Source organism: Salvelinus namaycush, chromosome 1 (genome assembly GCF_016432855.1).
Source record: "Salvelinus namaycush isolate Seneca chromosome 1, SaNama_1.0, whole genome shotgun sequence".
NCBI lineage: Eukaryota > Metazoa > Chordata > Actinopteri > Salmoniformes > Salmonidae > Salvelinus > Salvelinus namaycush.
Genome location: NC_052307.1, coordinates 10069552 through 10081640, shown reverse-complemented (window position 1 = coordinate 10081640; position 12089 = coordinate 10069552). Strand labels below are relative to the sequence as shown.

At 41.5% G+C, this 12089-nt stretch overlaps 3 protein-coding genes across 3 annotated transcripts in view; 2 read left to right on the top strand and 1 right to left on the bottom strand.

Annotated features, from left to right (window-relative positions):
• Positions 1-1507, top strand: part of si:dkey-40c11.2 (drebrin-like protein A) — a 50155-nt gene extending 48648 nt beyond the window's left edge. Inside the window, exons 15-16 of the mRNA XM_039000948.1 lie at positions 183-216; positions 322-1507. Of these exons, the coding sequence (XP_038856876.1) occupies positions 183-216; positions 322-458 (171 nt within the window). The 3' untranslated portion in view covers positions 459-1507. The remainder of the gene's footprint in view (positions 1-182; positions 217-321) is intronic.
• Positions 1508-4290: 2783 nt separating this feature from the next.
• Positions 4291-5744, bottom strand: hspb11 (heat shock protein family B (small) member 11). Its single transcript, XM_039000935.1, has 5 exons — positions 5552-5744; positions 5085-5191; positions 4882-4950; positions 4743-4786; positions 4291-4612 (listed from the first exon to the last, which is right to left on the bottom strand). Exons 1-5 carry the CDS (start codon positions 5641-5643, stop codon positions 4523-4525), a joined length of 402 nt encoding a protein of 133 aa, XP_038856863.1. The 5' UTR covers positions 5644-5744; the 3' UTR covers positions 4291-4522.
• Positions 5745-5761: 17 nt separating this feature from the next.
• On the top strand, positions 5762-9315 carry LOC120053716 (survival motor neuron protein 1-like). The gene is made up of 9 exons (XM_039000923.1): positions 5762-5893; positions 6785-6856; positions 7107-7226; positions 7330-7521; positions 7698-7871; positions 8183-8257; positions 8515-8619; positions 8870-8951; positions 9165-9315. The coding sequence occupies exons 1-8, from the start codon at positions 5846-5848 to the stop codon at positions 8924-8926; spliced, it is 843 nt and encodes a 280-aa protein (XP_038856851.1). The 5' UTR covers positions 5762-5845; the 3' UTR covers positions 8927-8951; positions 9165-9315.
• Positions 9316-12089: the final 2774 nt, after the last annotated feature.

The window sequence follows — 12089 nt, the reverse complement described above, 5'->3', positions numbered from 1 at the left end:
GATAAGTTATAAAAGGTGTGTTAGTGCTGGTCTTTCATTCTCCAGGACCAGGATTGAAAAACACAAATTTAATATGAATGTCATGTCGATGACAACCAGGCGAGGGCTCTGCAATGGGAAAAATAGTGAATTGTGACATTTCTCAGACAGGGGACATTCATGATTGTTTTTCTCTGTTTCAGACGTGTGTAAGAGCTCTCTATGATTACCAAGCAGGTCAGTTCTCAGTGTAACCATGGACACACATGCACACCAATACATACACACAGACGCACACTATGATTCTCTGAGTGTTAAACTTGCCTTTCTCTTTTCTCACAGAGGATGAATCAGAGATCTCCTTTGAGCCAGGTGACATCATAAGTGCGGTGGAGACCGTGGACAAGGCCTGGTGGCGGGGCTGCACTAAAGATGGACGCCAGGGACTCTTTCCAGCCAATTACGTGGAGACCATCTAGACACACACACATACACACTCAGGGACTGAACACTCATTCCCCTACAGTGAAAACACCATAGTATACTTGCTACATATATAGACTCCCTTAGCTTCAATAGACACACAATGAACAAACTTCCCTTGTATTCCATGCTATCATCTGCCCCCATTCCAACTCGCCTGTGTTGTGGTGGAAGACCGTGTCTCCTGTTTTATCCAGTTAGACTCCTAACTGGCAGAAACACACAGTTGAGGTCCACTAAGATGTCTCCTTCGTTCCCTTCACAAGAGGGAGGACTGGGAAAGAGAGGGACCACCAGACGGGATGTCTGCAGACTCAAAATGAGTCCCTCTACAACTACTATTTTGATGATTGTTACACTAAGCGATACTGTCTGTGTGAATGTGTCATTTCCTTACATTTAACAGTGTTTTCTATGTTAATTAACTGAAACGTAAGGTACTGTCTTTCTTGTTTCTGTACTGGTGGTACTGCATGTGTATATAATCTGTTTTATCTAAAGCTTTTTTTATGCAAGCGGAGTGGTATTCCTATAGTACAACTGATGCTAATAGATAGCATTATGTTAATGTCACGTACATTTAAAATGCTACTTGTAACTGTCTTTTTGAAGTGGGAACTTTTTAAAGTTAAAGGTTTGTTTCTACAAGTGTGATGGTTTGAACTCCCTGCATTTACTCCACATTTACAAATAGTACCATTTACAAACATATAATACTCCTAAACATTAGCATATATATATATATTACAGGTCGTGATTGTTTTTGTTATTACATTAAAAGACAAATACTATTTTGAAGTTATATTTCTTTATGAAAATAGCAGAAACATGAAGCAGAAAGTAACTTTATATCATGCATATTATACTTTTAAATAAAACTTTTTTTTTTTACTACAAATGTAAACGTTACTTTTTAATCACTTTCAGAACTCTATAATTAATTTTAGAACATGAATTCTAATTTCTTTGAATCCAACTGAATAATACATCCATATGTATTTTTCCTCACAAAAAAAGCTTTGTACCATTTTAAAGCGTAAAACACTTGTACATTGTACTTCAGCTTGAGATGGATATTTACTCTCAGCTTCATGAGAATAAATATTTTTATATTCTGAAAAAAATTATGGCTATGTACATTGTTGTTTTCTACCAAGTTACATACATTAGCGTGATGTTTCCGCTTTGCATCCCTCGTCTAACACACGTAGTGGACATTTACTTGATTATTGATCAAGTGACAACTTTAAACTTTCCTCACATGTTCACTGTCTTCTCCTTTCTCTTCACTCCCTCTCTCTTCACTTTCATCTTTCCCTCCTCTGGTTTCATATTTACTCTCCCTCTCTTTAAATGACGGGTGGATAAAAAAAAAATTGCTCTTATTCACGTAACATGGAGTCAGGGACAACAACCTCATACTAACAAATGTAGTCTCTTTTTATATATTTAACCTTTAAGTAAAAGACATTACAGTTGAAATCGGAAGTTTACATGCACTTAGGTTGGAGTCATTAAAACTCATTTTTCAACCACTCCACAAATTTCTTGTAAACAAACTATAGTTTTGGCAAGTCGGTTAGGACATCTACTTTCTGCATGACACAAGTAATTTTTCCAACAATTGTTTACAAATGATTTCACTGTATCACAATTCCAGTTGGTCAGAAGTTTACATACACTAAGTTGACTGTGCCTTTAAACAGATTGGAAAAATCCAGAAATTATGTCATAGCTTTAGAAGCTTCTGATGGGCTAATTGACATCATTTGAGTCAATTGGAGGTGTACCGGTGGATGTATTTCAAGGCCTACCTTCAAACTCAGTGCCTCTTTGCTTGACATCATGGGAAAATCAAAAGAAATCAGTCAAGACCTCAGAAAACAAATTGTAGATCTCCACAAGTCTGGTTCATCCTTGGGAGCAATTTCCAAACGTCTGAAGGTACCACGTTCATCTGTACAAACAATAGTACGCAAGTATAAACACCCTGGGACTACTCAGCCGTCATACCGCTCAGGAAGGAGACGTGTTCTGTCTCCTAGAGATGAACGTACTTTGGTGCGAAAAGTGTAATCCCAGAACAACAGGAAAGGACCATGTGAAGATGCTGGAGGAAATGGGTACAAAAGTATCTATATCCACAGGAAAACGAGTCCTATCTCGACATAACCTGAAAGGCGCTCAGCAAGGAAGAAGCCACTGCTCCAAAACCGGCATAAAAAAGACAGAATATGGTTTGCAACTGCACATGGGGACAAATGTCGTACTTTTTGGAGAAATGTCCTCTGGTCTGATGAAACAAAAATAGAACTGTTTAGCCATAATGACCATTATGTTTGGAGGAAAAAGGGGGAGGCTTGCAAGCCGAAGAACACCATCCCAACCATGAAGCACGGGGGTGGCAGCATCATGTTGTGGGGGTGCTTTGCTGCAGGACGGACTGGTGCACTTCTCAAAATAAATGGCATCATGAGGCAGGAAAATTATGGGGATATATTGAAGCAACATCTCAAGACATCAATCAGGAAGTTAAAGCTTGGTCGCAAGTGGGTCTTCCAAATGGACAATGACCTCAAGCATACTTCCAAAGTTGTGGCAAAATGGCTTAAAGTCAACAAAGTCAAGGTCTTGGAGTGGCCATCACAAAGCGCTGACCTCAATCCCATAGAAATTTTGTGGGCAGATCTGAAAAAGCGTGTGCGAGCAAGGAGGCCTACAAACCTGCCTCAGTTACACCAGCTCTGTCAAGAGGCTCTGTCAACTTATTGTGGGAAGCTTGTGGAAGGCTACCCGAAACATTTTACCCAAGTTAAACAATTTAAAGGCAATGCTACCAAATACTAATTGAGTGTATGTAAACTTCTGACCCACTGGGAATGTGATGAACGAAATAAAAGCTTAAATCACTCTCTACTATTATTCTGACATTTCACATTATTAAAATAAAGTGGTGATCCTAACTGACCTAAGACAGGGAAATTTTACTAGGATTAAATATTAGGAATTGTGGAAAAACTGAGTTTAAATGTATTTGTCTAAGATGTATGTAAACTTCTGACTTCAACTGTATATCTCATTGGGCTGAATCCTAACCTTTGAACTTTTACAACAACATAGGCAGTTGGGCCCCCGAGTAGCACAGTGTTCTAAGGCACTGCATCTCAGTGCAAGAGGCGTCACCTCAGTCCCTGATTCAAATCCTGGCTGTATCACATCCGACTGTGATTGGGAGTCCCATAGGGTGGCGCACAATTGGCCGAGCGTCGTCTGGGTTTGGCCGGGGTAGGCCGTCATTGTAAATAAGAATTTGTTCTTAATTGATTTGCCTAGTTAAATAATAAAAAATAATAAAAAGCTTTGAAGTGCTGGAATGATTTCAGGTTCAGAACAGACGACTCCTGAATCTCCATCAGGTTGTCTGATTATGCAGTATGATGTTTGCCTATAATGATTTGCGAACCCTCTATGTGTGACATTGAATCCTTGCACATAAGCAGATTTTTAATTGCGCAATAATGTAAGATTGGAAAGTGGGCGTTATTTCAGCATGTGGTTTTAAAACACTTTCACTCCACAGGAAGTATGAGATTATTATAACACATTGTTTAGTAAACTTAAAATGTCTTCCGAAAATCCATCTTTGGCCAGGCTACCTCTGCAGCACACAAATGCATGAGTGAAGAAAATCCTTAACAATATAGTGGGATGACGGACACACTGATGACACGTCTACAGCAGAAAAACCTTTGAAGTTTGAATACTGCCTTGTTTCACTTCACATCAACTGTCACCATATGCTTTGGATCAAATGCAACTGTTAGCAGATTACAGCAGTAGTCAGATTTATTGAACAGATTTTATTGCAATTTGGATTTGGTGAACAGGTAGAATGAAACAAACTATTAATTGTGCCTCAGGTGATGTAACATTAAATCCTGTTTCATTACAAAAAAGGTATAAACAACAACAAAATGATGCAATGTAAAACATATTAGATATTCAGACAAACCCCTTAATAAGTAGAGCTGTACATTATGAGAAGGTACTATATATTTCATCACTCTACACTGACCCTGTGTACCGAGACAAAATGATCATATCCAGAGGTAACGATGAAGCGCAAGTGTGTTGCAGTCGTTCCATTTAGCTGTAAAGAGAAAAAAACAAGAGTAGTTCAAACCACTCAAAGTCACGTGTATATACAGTATATGACATTTGCAGACACTTTGTAGTACCATGTAGAACATTATGTAGATTAGAATAGGAAGTCAACTCACTGGAAAATCATTTGTTTGAAGATGCCCCTCTGTGTGTTCAAATTCTGAAACAAGATGCAATGAAGATTACAATACTGCTTTGAAAGGCAGACTTCATTTGCTTTGAGGCACTGTGGATCCGTAGAGTGGCTTTGCTTACCTTTTTCTGAAATAGCTTCAAAGTCAGTAGCATCATCTGAGATGCTCTTCTCAATTTTAAGAGTCTTAACTGAAAGACAATGAGAACAAAATAACGGATACATTTCAAGCAACACGATCAAACTGTAGTAACTAAACATACACCAATACTTAGGTCTAGACAGTGTGCCATTTGATACGTTAACTTTTGACCTTGTTTCATACCATTATAACAGTGCATTGTCACAAGGGCAATTTTCATAGATTCAGCGAAGCGGATTATGAACTCCTGTGGAAACATTCCAGTGGACATCCAAAATGTTTCAGTGTTCCTGAGAAGAGAGAAAGTGACGTATCAAGGTATGGTGTGGCATGGGGCTGCTGGCTGTGCGTTACTGACTGGTGTAACATGACATTGTATAGCAACAGGATGTTGGCTTTGTGTGGAAATATTGTTGGGTGTCTGTACAAGACTGATAACGTTAGCTCGCTAGCTCTTCTCACGCTACCATAGCTAGTAGCTTTTTATCTTGATTTTAACAACAACGCATGTAGCTAGCTACTCTGCAATACAGGAAGTTTAGGTTAGTTTAGCTATCTATCTAACGTTAGCTAACAGCATAACGTTACCAGATAGACACAGAGGTTCTAAATTAAATGTTAAAAAGAGTAAATAAATAAACCTGTCTCACCCGTCAATAATGTTTTCTGGAGGATGATTCTCATCACTGGACGCAGCCAAGACAATCTGAGCACCCAAAGAACCTAAAGCATGATCTATCATCGTTTTGGCCAACAAATCACGACTTGCAAGCAAATCTAGCTAGGTAAACAAAAGTCTTATTTCGTTCCCAAGCCAACGTGCTAACAATTTTTGTCGCAGTTTTCTACGTCATCATTATTTATGAACGTCAGCCAGCGACGCACGTTGTTTCAGTAGCTAGGGACTATCAAAGCTGTGAGAGCAGCCATATTTCTGCGTATTCATGGCACATGGGTGTAAAGATGTGCTTTTTGCTCGTGGAGCTGCACAAGTAAGTTATCAATTATGTAGCTACTCAGTCAGTACATAATTAGCTAAGTGCGTAGATTGGTTTGCTAGTTGTTTGCTGATTGGCTAGATACCAACTAGCTAACATTAGCTAGTTAATAGCTAGCTATTGGGTCTAAACCTGGCACCAGAGCAGTGTTGGGGAGTATTGAACTAGCTAACGTTATATCGAGTTAAACTTGTAATTTAACTACGTTTTGCAGTATCTTGGTGGTAGTTTAACTAAATTCAAATCTTGGAACAGTAGTGTTTTCAGTAGTGTAATTACTTTTTTGATATGATAATGTTTCACACATTAGTTTGGATGTAGTGAACTACTTTTTTAAATGAACATTAGTTAGCTAAGTAAACACTTTTTTTAATGGGAGCTTTAGTGTAGCTTAAGTTCCCATTTTAAGAATGGAGTTTAGTCCGCTAGAATCTTGGTAAACAATATTTTCAGAGTATCCTCCACAACACTGCACCAGAGTTTCAGTGAAGGGTTAGTTATCATTATCATTGTTAGTGGTAACAAGGCAGTTTGCCAGCAGATATGCCAGCATCAGTCACTCAAGTCTGATGGCCCATTCCCAAAACAGTTTCAATTAGATATCTGGTTAGCAGGGATCTAGGAAAGTGACTGACATTAGATAAAAAATGATCAGCTGGCCATGTTGTATGATTAGATGCTAGTTAGCCTGGCCAGCTGGTTATCTAACTATGACCCATTTATTATGTATGAATATAGAGCAGTACCAGTGCATCACGACTGGCTAGATGGAATCTTGGGTAGCTGGCTTTAGCTGTCTTGCTAGTAGATAAATAGAAAGCATTTGCTATGTAAAAGTTACTCAGATGGTCGATTGCTCTTAAACTCATTTTCTTTTTTTCCCAGAGTGACGATTCAGACATTTGGGATGACACTGCACTGATAAAGGCCTACGACAAAGCAGTTGCATCATTTAAGGTGCCTTTACAGTGTTATAACTTTGTTTGCCACCTCATTGACAGTATTCTGCAAATAAAGCAAGTCTTATTTTCCTCTTTGTTAGAATGGTTTTGATACTTAGGTTGAGAACCATGCATGTACAGCTACAGTGTGTTGTAGACACGTCTCCTAAAGCAGCAACTCAGAAAAGTGTCCTTGAAAATGTTCTATTATCCCTCTGTCATGCTCACATTTTGATTATTTTTAAACTATTGATCGTGACTGTCAGACTGCCCTGAAAGGTGAGGAGGACACACAAAGCTCAGAGAGAGACAACCCTGGAAAGAAACGAAAAAACAACAGAAACAACCGCAGCAGAAAGAGAAGCAATGCTCCTCTGGATAAAGAGGTAGGTGGTACGTTATAAGAACACAACAACCCATTAAAAATGATCTGTTAACTGTTCCTTTAATGGCTCTAGTCTAACAGTTATACAACGTGTTGTGTTGCAGTGGCGAGTCGGAGACCCCTGCTGTGCCTACTGGTCTAAAGATGGCAATTTGTACGCTGCCACGATCTCATCCATAGAAGAGCAGAGGGGCACCTGTATAGTTGTGTTCACACACTATGGGAACGAGGAGGAGCAGAACCTATGTGACCTTCTGATAGAGAGCTCGGAGGTAGATGAGGAAGCCCCCAGTAAGGTACGTTTAGGCTGTTTGTGAGGATGATCGCTGCATTCACCATACTGTTTTACTGCACGTGAACTAGATCAGGCTGGTTCCACCAGGCTAGTGGACCACCATTTATGTATTCAGCCCCTTGAACACATCTGACTGGAAACATTTTGTCAGTGTTCGTGTCTCTTTCTGTAATGCAGGTTAAAGAAGCAGAGTCTTCTACAGAGGAGAGCGACAGGTCGTCCGCCCCACACCCTCACAGTCATGTGCCACGCTCTAAACCCAAATTCAAATCCCCTAAAGGACCTCCAATGTCGGGTCCAGGCTTTCCTGGCTTTCCCCCAGGTCCCCCTCCAATGCCTGGCTTCAGAATGGTAAGCAGATCCTAATTGTAGGTTGTCAGTCACTATTCGTCCATGCATTTTATCTTAAATTTTTTTATGTGGTTGTCTTACCCAGACACCAGTTGAATGCTAAGTGACTGAAATGTAAATATAAGAATACATTACTCCAAGGAAGTAAAAGACCTAACAAATGATGGAATTTAGGTGAATTTTGTTATCATTTGGAAGTTGCTAAAGATGCCAAGCTGGGAATTTAAATATAAAACCCCTGTAAGTGATAATGGAATGAATCCTTTGACAATGGAGTGTGCTGCACATTGAAGTTGTTGTTCTGTCTACAGGGAAACTCAAGGCGACCTGGGACCTCCAGGCCCGCCCCTCCAGGATGGCCTCCTATGATGCCCTGTGGGCCACCGGTAAGATGGAGTGCAGAAATATTTTCTCTGGTGCAGAGCTAAGTCCCTGCTTCCACCTTTCCCACTGTTTCTCCACTTGCCTGTCTCCCACTCTGATCTTCCTTACAGTCTGAATAAAGAGTTCAACTCCCTCTCGACTGTTTAGTGTTGCTGATAGAGAACACACATGGAGCTTACTGAGCAGTGTTTTGTTAGGACATTTATCTCTGCAACGTTACGATAGATTCCCTCGTCTGAACGTGTTTTGTCTCTGTCAGATGATCCCTCCCCCTCCCCCCATGAGTCCAGACGGAGATGATGAGGCTCTGGGCAGTATGCTGCTCGCCTGGTACATGAGTGGTTACCACACTGGATACTACCTGGTACAGTTACATCCCCTTCGCATCCTGTCTTGCATACTGTTGATAGGTTTATTACATCAAAGCAATTCCTGTTTAATACACATTGTGGCTTCTATTTGTGTACATTAGGTTGCATTCACGTTCCGACAAAATCTGGGACGTGATTGGATCACGTGTGATGATTGATCGGACATTAATTTTGAAATCAATACCAGGAGTAAACTGGTTCTTCAATGCAAAAGGAACTGTTTTAATAGTTTGTCTCTTACAGGGTTTGAAACAAGGCCGCAACGAAGCTGCGTCTGGAAGGAAGACTCACCACAAGTGAGAAAGGGGACTTCTGTCCTTACCAGGTAAATAAACAGTCATTTGCTGTGCTTAGTCATGTACTAAACTGATTTACTACCTGCTAGGAATGAATTCCATTGAATTCTTTCTTGACTGACTTATATGAGCCTCAGATGTTTAGATACTACAGAATAAATTCTTCCTCTCTAATTGTTGCCATTTTTAACAAACCGTCAACTTACATCTTTAAAACATTTGTTCTCTGCTGTGTGTCCGAGGTGTGTGTCTCCATCCCAGATGAAGAGGACGGGAGTGTTGTCAATTAAATGTAACGTGTGAAAGCATTCCTGTTTCAAAACTACCAAACACTTTGGAGGCATGTTTTGTATTCTTTGTAAATAAAACAAATAAAGGCTGTTTTAGCTCACATTTTAATGTTACCTTTAATCAGTTCGATACCTGTGAATATTCAACTAGTTGAGGTCACAAATACATAAGGAAAACTAAGATGGTTATATTTACACGGGTGTTGATAAGGTGCTTGCAAGATGCACCTTAGATATTGTAACAGTTCTTCCCCAGTAGATGGCAGGCTATTCCTGTACACACATTCAAGTACAGTGAAATGACTTGATGGATGTTAAAATATTTGTTTAAAAGTTTCTACTTTCTACACCATATTCAATCATGTCAATTGATCATCTAAAGGTCAAATTATGAGCATTTTGAAAGACTTTCAATGGTGGCCAACAAAATACCCGTGGCATACGGTCTAATATACCACGGCTGTCACCCAATCGGCATTTAGCGCTTGAACCACCCAGTTTATAATTTGAATCTAACTTTACAGTATGTCCTCTGCTGAGACTGAAAACTCACATATTTATATTTTTCTTTATCCTCTTTAACCCTTGATACCCACAAGTCCTTTCACATCAATAAAGGGTCATTACTTATCTACAGTAGTTATATAAACTGGGCGATTTGAGCCTGAATGCTGATTGTCTGACAGCCGTGGTATATCTGACCGTATACCACAGGTATGACAAAACATGTATTTTTACTGTTCTAATTACGTTGGTAACCAGTTCATAATACCAATAAGGCACCTCAGGGTTTGTGGTATATGGCCAATATACCACGGCTAAGTGCTGTGTCCAGCCACTCTGTATTGTGTTGTGCTTAAGAACGGCCCTTAGCCGTGGTATATTGGCCATATACCACACCCCCTTGGGCCTTCTTGCTTAAATATCCCAAAAGGACTAATCCACAATCCAATTGAATGGTTGGAGTCAAATTATAAAGAAGGGCATTTACAACATACATGTGCAGTGTATAGTATAAAAAAGCCATATGTAATTATAGTGAGCAGAGTGTGATACTGGCTGTAATATTCCCCCTCTGGGGGCCGTATGGGAGCACTGCCATACCAGTGGTTTATGTTCACTCCCCTGTGGGTGTCTGTCTCTGTCTCTCCTCCTTCCTCTCCCCTGTGGGTGTCTATCTCTGTCTCTCCTCCTTCCTCTCCCCTGTGGGTGTCTATCTCTGTCTCTCCTCCTTCCTCTCCGGTGTGGGTGCATGTGTGAGAGAGACAGAGAAATGATTCTGTGTTTGTGATGACAGAGGACTATTTTACACTATGCCATCATGTCCCAGCTGTTCTCCAGGCATTGCTCTCGCAGCTATGAGATGGTCTCTTTGTATGTGTTCTGTCACTGACATTTTGCACCCGTTGTACCACTGTTTGCCACTGTGTTTGACTCTCAGCAGTATTTGCTGTTTATGTTGTTTGTAGTGTTTATGCGGGTGCAATGCATGTATGTGATAGAGAGAGAGGAGGAGGCAATTGCTAAGAGAATTTCCTCTGGCCCATCAGAGAACAGAGGAATCACAAAGTCAGACAATCTGGGGTGGAGCAATGATGACATGGCGGGGAATCTCAGAGCTAGGGTTGGACAATGCCTTGCCTCCAAGTTCTAGGCCCAGAGTCAAGCATAGCAGAGCCGTCCCCAAGGGGTCAGCCCCAGCAAGGAGTTCAAAGAGAGTCAGCCCCAGCAAGGAGTTCAAAGAGGGTCAGCCCCAGCAAGGAGTTCAAAGAGGGTCAGCCCCAGCAAGGAGTTCAAAGAGGGTCAGCCCCAGCAAGGAGTTCAAAGAGGGTCTGCCCCAGCAAGGAGTTCAAAGAGGGTCTGCCCCAGCAAGGAGTTCAAAGAGGGTCTGCCCCAGCAAGGAGTTCAAAGAGGGTCTGCCCCAGCAAGGAGTTCAAAGAGGGTCAGCCCCAGCAAGGAGTTCAAAGAGGGTCAGCCCCAGCAAGGAGTTCAAAGAGGGTCTGCCCCAGCAATGAGTTCAAAGAGGGTCTGCCCCAGCAATGAGTTCAAAGAGGGTCAGCCCCAGCAAGGAGTTCAAAGAGGGTCAGCCCCAGAAAGGAGTTCAAAGAGGGTCTGCCCCAGCAAGGAGTTCAAAGAGGGTCTGCCCCAGAAAGGAGTTCAAAGAGGGTCTGCCCCAGAAAGGAGTTCAAAGAGGGTCTGCCCCAGAAAGGAGTTCAAAGAGGGTCAGCCCCAGCAAGGAGTTCAAAGAGGGTCAGCCCCAGCAAGGAGTTCAAAGAGGGTCAGCCCCAGCAAGGTGTTCAAAGAGGGTCAGCTCCAGCTTGGAAGTTTAAAGAGGGTCAGTCCCCGCTTGGGAGTTTAAAGAGGTTCAGTCCCAGCTTGGAAGTTTAAAGAGGTTCAGCCCCAGCTTGGAAGTTTAAAGAGGTTCAGCCCCAGCTTGGGAGTTTAAAGAGGGTCAGCCCCAGCTTGGGAGTTTAAAGAGGGTCAGCTCCAGCTTGGGAGTTTAAAGAGGGTCAGTCCCCGCTTGGGAGTTTAAAGAGGGTCAGCCCCAGCTTGGGAGTTTAAAGAGGGTCAGCCCCAGCTTGGGAGTTTAAAGAGGGTCAGCCCCAGCTTGGGAGTTTAAAGAGGGTCAGCCCCAGCTTGGGAGTTTAAAGAGGGTCAGCCACAGAGGCATGTGACATGTAAACATAATTTGTTTCACATAGACACTCTGAAATGGATATATACAAGTGAAGCAACAGTGAAGCCACAGTGCACATGTGTTCCAATGCCTATGGCTATTAGCTAAACCTCTATTCCAAAAAAGCTGCTCTGAAATGAGAGACTGGAGGGTAAGAGTTACACCAACTCCATGACACACCATATTCATCCTCATTAGAA

Coding starts and splice junctions, on each gene's coding strand:
- hspb11 (XM_039000935.1), bottom strand. CDS start 5,643: ATGATAGATCATGCTTTAGGTTCTTTGGGTGCTCAGATTGTCTTGGCT. Junction 5,192..5,551: donor CCAGAAAACATTATTGACGG/GTGAGACAGGTT, acceptor CTCTCTTCTCAG/GAACACTGAAACATTTTGGA. Junction 4,951..5,084: donor GACAATGCACTGTTATAATG/GTATGAAACAAG, acceptor ATTGTCTTTCAG/TTAAGACTCTTAAAATTGAG.
- LOC120053716 (XM_039000923.1), top strand. CDS start 5,846: ATGGCACATGGGTGTAAAGATGTGCTTTTTGCTCGTGGAGCTGCACAA. Junction 7,522..7,697: donor ATGAGGAAGCCCCCAGTAAG/GTACGTTTAGGC, acceptor TCTGTAATGCAG/GTTAAAGAAGCAGAGTCTTC. Junction 8,258..8,514: donor TGATGCCCTGTGGGCCACCG/GTAAGATGGAGT, acceptor TGTCTCTGTCAG/ATGATCCCTCCCCCTCCCCC.